The sequence below is a fragment of the Elephantulus edwardii genome, unplaced genomic scaffold, assembly GCF_000299155.1.
Source record: "Elephantulus edwardii isolate Elephantulus edwardi_28Jun2011 unplaced genomic scaffold, EleEdw1.0 scaffold00217, whole genome shotgun sequence".
NCBI classification, from domain to species: Eukaryota; Metazoa; Chordata; class Mammalia; order Macroscelidea; family Macroscelididae; genus Elephantulus; species Elephantulus edwardii.
Window position 1 is genome coordinate 1,444,913 of NW_006399967.1, and position 4,482 is coordinate 1,449,394.

The 4,482-nt window shown below is 59.3% G+C and overlaps 1 protein-coding gene across 1 annotated transcript in view; it reads right to left on the reverse strand.

Moving 5' to 3' along the window:
* The window catches only part of THOP1 (thimet oligopeptidase 1), an 18,400-nt gene that overhangs the window by 7,148 nt on the left and 6,770 nt on the right, over positions 1-4,482 (reverse strand). Inside the window, exons 3-5 of the mRNA XM_006897911.1 lie at positions 2,788-2,936; positions 1,354-1,461; positions 19-121 (exon numbers count right to left, since the gene is read on the reverse strand). Of these exons, the coding sequence (XP_006897973.1) occupies positions 19-121; positions 1,354-1,461; positions 2,788-2,936 (360 nt within the window). The remainder of the gene's footprint in view (positions 1-18; positions 122-1,353; positions 1,462-2,787; positions 2,937-4,482) is intronic.

The following is a 4,482-nucleotide window of genomic DNA, read 5'->3' on the forward strand; positions in this document are numbered from 1 at the left end:
GCCGAGCCCCGCCCTCACCGAGCTCCTCTCTCGTGAAGGGCAGGAAGGTCGCGTCCTCATTGAGGTTCTTGTTGAAGTCGATGCACAGGAGGCTGAGCTGCTTTTTGATGCTCTTGATTTTCTACAGGGGGGGAGGCTGTGATGAGGGCGCGGGTGAGCCCCCAGGGCACTCGCACCCCGAGGGATGCCTCGAGCCCCCGGCTGGGAGGAGGGGCAATGGGAAGCTGGGGCGGGGCCAGACGTGCAGCATCAGAGCGAGGGACCCTCCGGGCGGTCCCCTCACGGACCCAGGGCCCTTGTGGACGTGCCCTCGGGAGCAGCCTGGAGCGGCCGGCGGGTCCTTCCCAGGCATAGTTGCAGAGGGGCTTTTGTTCACAGGGCCGCTGTGAGTCATGCCTGGGTCAAAGGCAATCATCAACAACAACAGTGAAGGACGTGGGGGAGGGACGCGGGGAGGGGGCATTCCATCACAAGACCATGAGCTTCGTGAAGCTCCCAGAAGACTCCTGGCTGGCTGTGCCCTCAAACTTCCTGCCATGTGGAGGTGGCCACGAGGGGCAGGACGGAGTGGCACTGCCCACCCCCACGCAGGAGCCGGTCCCCACGCACGCTCTCCCGTCCTTTCTCCCCATGATGAGCTATGACAACGGCTCTGAGGCCACAGCAGAAAATGCCACCAAAAAGAACTGGGAGGGTCCTAGTGTGTCACCCTAAAGATGGACATGGGGAGGGTCACACAGTATCACGCTGAAAGGCATGGGAGAGGGTCCTGTGGTGTCATCCTGAAGGACAGTGTGGGGGAGGGTCCCCTGGTGTCACGCTGAGGCCAGCCCTGGGGCCATGAGTGCTGAACCTGTGCGCCAGCCTCCCGGCTGCAGCCTGTTAGCTTGGGGGTGGGGGACACACATGCCATGAACAAAGGATGAGCTGGGGCCAAAAGGAGGCACTTCTGGGCTGGGCAGGCTGCTCAGAGAGCCTCAGAGGACCTGAAGCGGCAAGGCCGGGCCCAGCAGTTTCCAGAGACGAGGGGATGCAGGTCTGACCAGAGACGCTGTCCTGTAAAGCAGGGGCCTGGGCAGGCCACCATCCCGAGCGCCCCTGTGCAGGCGGCCGGTGAGGACTGATGGAGCTGGGGGACGTGTGTCCTGGGCCTCCGCCTCTCAGGAGGCCTCCTCTGGGGCTGGACTCAGGAGGGAGGAGTCAGGCACATGGCTGTTCTGGGAAGAGCACTCTGCCCAGACCTCGGGTGCTCAGGGAGCAGCAAGACGGTGCTGAGTCCAGGGTTCAGTCCCCTGCTGGGCCGGGGGGGATGGAGAGAACGCACGCAGCCCCCCAACGAGCGGCCTGACCCACCTCCTGGGTCTCCTCGGGCAGGTGCAGCCCGTTCCTCCGGCCGAGCTTGATGAGCCGCTCCAGGTACCGCCGGGCCTCAGGCCGCAGTGCGTCCTTTTCCACCTTTTCCTAGAACAAGAGAATCAAAATTCAGCTTCTGTAGGAAAGGGCAAAGTCAGATGCCAGGGAGGCCACGGAGGTGGGCTGCCAGCAAGTGCAGGCTGGGGGAGGTGGGCTGGTGGCGTCTTTACAAATGAAACCTGCTTCCTGAAACCCACAGCGTCCCTTTTCAGCAGCAAGTAGCTAAGAGAATACGCCATCCCCTTTTCCTTATGAATCAGGGTGAAGTCTCTCTCAGGGAGGAGTGATAGGGAATGGCAAAGGACACACTGACAAAGGAGATGAATCAGAACTGGCTTTGACAAGCACTGTGGCATTTGGACAATTAAAAGACTTTTAAGGGGGGAAAAAAAGAAGAATGAACTGGGGAGGAGGGTAGAGAAAATAGTGCAACAATGAATGAACGAAAACCCAAAATCTCTGTAAATGTTCATTAAAATTAATAAAATTTAATAATTTAAAAAAAAAGACCCCACCAAAAACTGGGGGAAAAAATAAAAAAACAAACAAAGAAATGAAACCTGCTACCGCCATCCAACCCAGCCCACAGGCGGTGATCAGAGGCCACGCTTGGCCCAGCCCCTAACGGGAGGCTGCGGAAAGGCTGAAACACTGGGTGAGATGACAGGAACAGGCTGGGCGGGCGGCCAGTGTTCACACAGGAGCCGGCACTCACTCCAGCCTCGTCAAGTGCCCCCACAGGGGAAACCAGGTTCCGTGCATACAGGACCTTGAGCATTACATCTTATGACTACATATAAATCTACACTGTCTACAAATCTCCATATGAAACCGTTTCTGCTTTCACAGGCCACCCCCTGGCCACACTGCACTACAGCTAAGTAGCTGCCGTCCCAGGCTGAGAGGCGCCTGTGAGCCTCGAGCTGCGAGATCGCTAACGGGGTCCCGCCATCATCCAACACCAGTGTGAGCCCAGGGCGGGTGGGAGGAGCACCGCTGAGCACCACTGAGCTCAGTTCTCGGAGGCCTCGGATGCCACCTCTGGGTTCACAGGACGGAGTCACAGGAGGTGGGACATGTGAGGGAGAAGGAGGAGGGGAAGAGGGAAGAAAAGGAGCAGGAGGAAGAGAAAGAAAGAGGGGGAGGGGAGGAGGAGGAAGAGGAGGAGGGGAGGGGAGGGAGGAGGAGGAGGGGAGTGGGGAGGAGGACGAGAGTAGCACTTTGGTAAAATCTCCCAGGCATCGCCATCCAGTTCTGACAAGGGGTCATCAGTGGCTTCACAGCCTGGCCTCGCACCCAGGTGTGTCCCCAACATGTGCTCCAAGCCCTGATCCTCTGGCCCCACATGCACCCTGATACGCCCCTGCACCCCACCTGCAGCCAAACAATCCTCTGGTACACGTCCTGCCGCATGCTCATCTCCACATCGAACTCCGACAGCTTCTTGTCGGCCTCGGTGCTGGCCGTGCGGATGTCTTTGGACGGGGAGACGTGCTGGGGGAAATCCAGGATATTCCTCTGAACTGAAACAGGCAAGACATCGAAACAGGTGTGAGAGTGCGGCCTAGGGGGCCACGAACACGCGAACGCTCAGCCCCAATCCCACATGCTCTGTCCCAGCGCTGGCTGGACAGCAGAGAGGCCCGGGACCCGACAGTGGGCCGGCTGGAAATCAACAATGACAACTGCAGACCGCTGAGGAGGGGAGGCTGACGACGTCCATGGTGAATGGGGGGAATGTGGGGAGGACTACCACTCAGGCCCGTGAGACGGGCAGCAGAGAGACACCGCACATGACAAGTGAGGGAAAGTGAGGCCCAACTTGGGTCAAGCTGGACTATGGAGCAGACTTAGCCAGGACTTGGCTCTGTACACGCCGGCCTTGGCACACAAATCCCCCTCCCTGGGCACACACACATTCCTCCCTGGGTTCACACGGCGCACACAAGTTCCCTTCCCCGGGCTCACAACTCCCTATCCTCAGGCACACACACGTCCGCCTCCCCAGGCACACACCTTCCTGTCCTTGGGCACACACATGTCCTGAGAGTGGGCATGTTCAGCTGGGTTGACAGCTCAGTCCAGGGGTAGCACATGGTCTCAGGGAGATGTGAGGCCCCTTCAGCTGGGCTCTGAGGGCCCAAGGAACCCAAGTTTGTCAGAGTTCTGGGACAGGGGCTGTCCTTGCTCAGAGCTGTCTGTGGGGTCTCCCTGTCTGGCCCACCATGGGGATGAGGGCAGTTCCACAGCTGTCATCATTGACTTCCCCAAGTTCTCCCTCCTCACGCCAAGGAGAAGGCTCGTGTCATGGCTCAGACCTGGGGACAGGTCAGCATTTGGAAATGGAGGTTTTAGCAGGTTTCATTAGTTAAAGTCACATGGATTGTGACAGCACTGAGCCAGCGACCAGTGTCCTGATGCACAGGGGCCCTGAATATGTGAAGATGGACTCAGAGCTTGAGTGAGCATGTACAAGCCAGGGGCTCCTGGAGGACCGTGGGGACCACAGCCTGAGGACCGCGGGGACCACAGCCTGAGGACCGCGGGGACCACTGCCTGAGGACCGCGGGGACCACTGCCTGAGGACCATGGGACCACAGCCTGAGGACCGCAGGGACCCTGTGGACTTCCGCCTCCAGAGCTGGAAGTGATCTGTTTACGGCTGGGACTCTGGAGCCCCACTATGCAGACACCTGAGGGCATCAGGTAACTTCAGTGCAGGGTGCGCTGTGTGAGGAAACGGGGCAGCAGCCAACTGCAGAAAACAGATAGCCCCGTGAGGAAGGAGGTCAGAGCGGCCAGGCTGGGCAGTAACTGGAGCCGGCTCAGCGGAGGGGTCTGTTCAGACAGGGTTTCCAGTTTACAGCTCTGGGGTGTCAGGACTGGCCAGTGTGCTGGAGCAGAGAAGGGCAGTGGGATGCAGGGGGCACACCAGTGATGTCTTGACATCTCCCACCTGCTAGGTGCATTACATACGTCACTGTGTTTGCTCTTCCCCAACATCTGGGAGCAGGGCCCCTTCAACACACTGAGGAGGAGGAGCCGTCAGGCAGGACAGACAGTGACAGA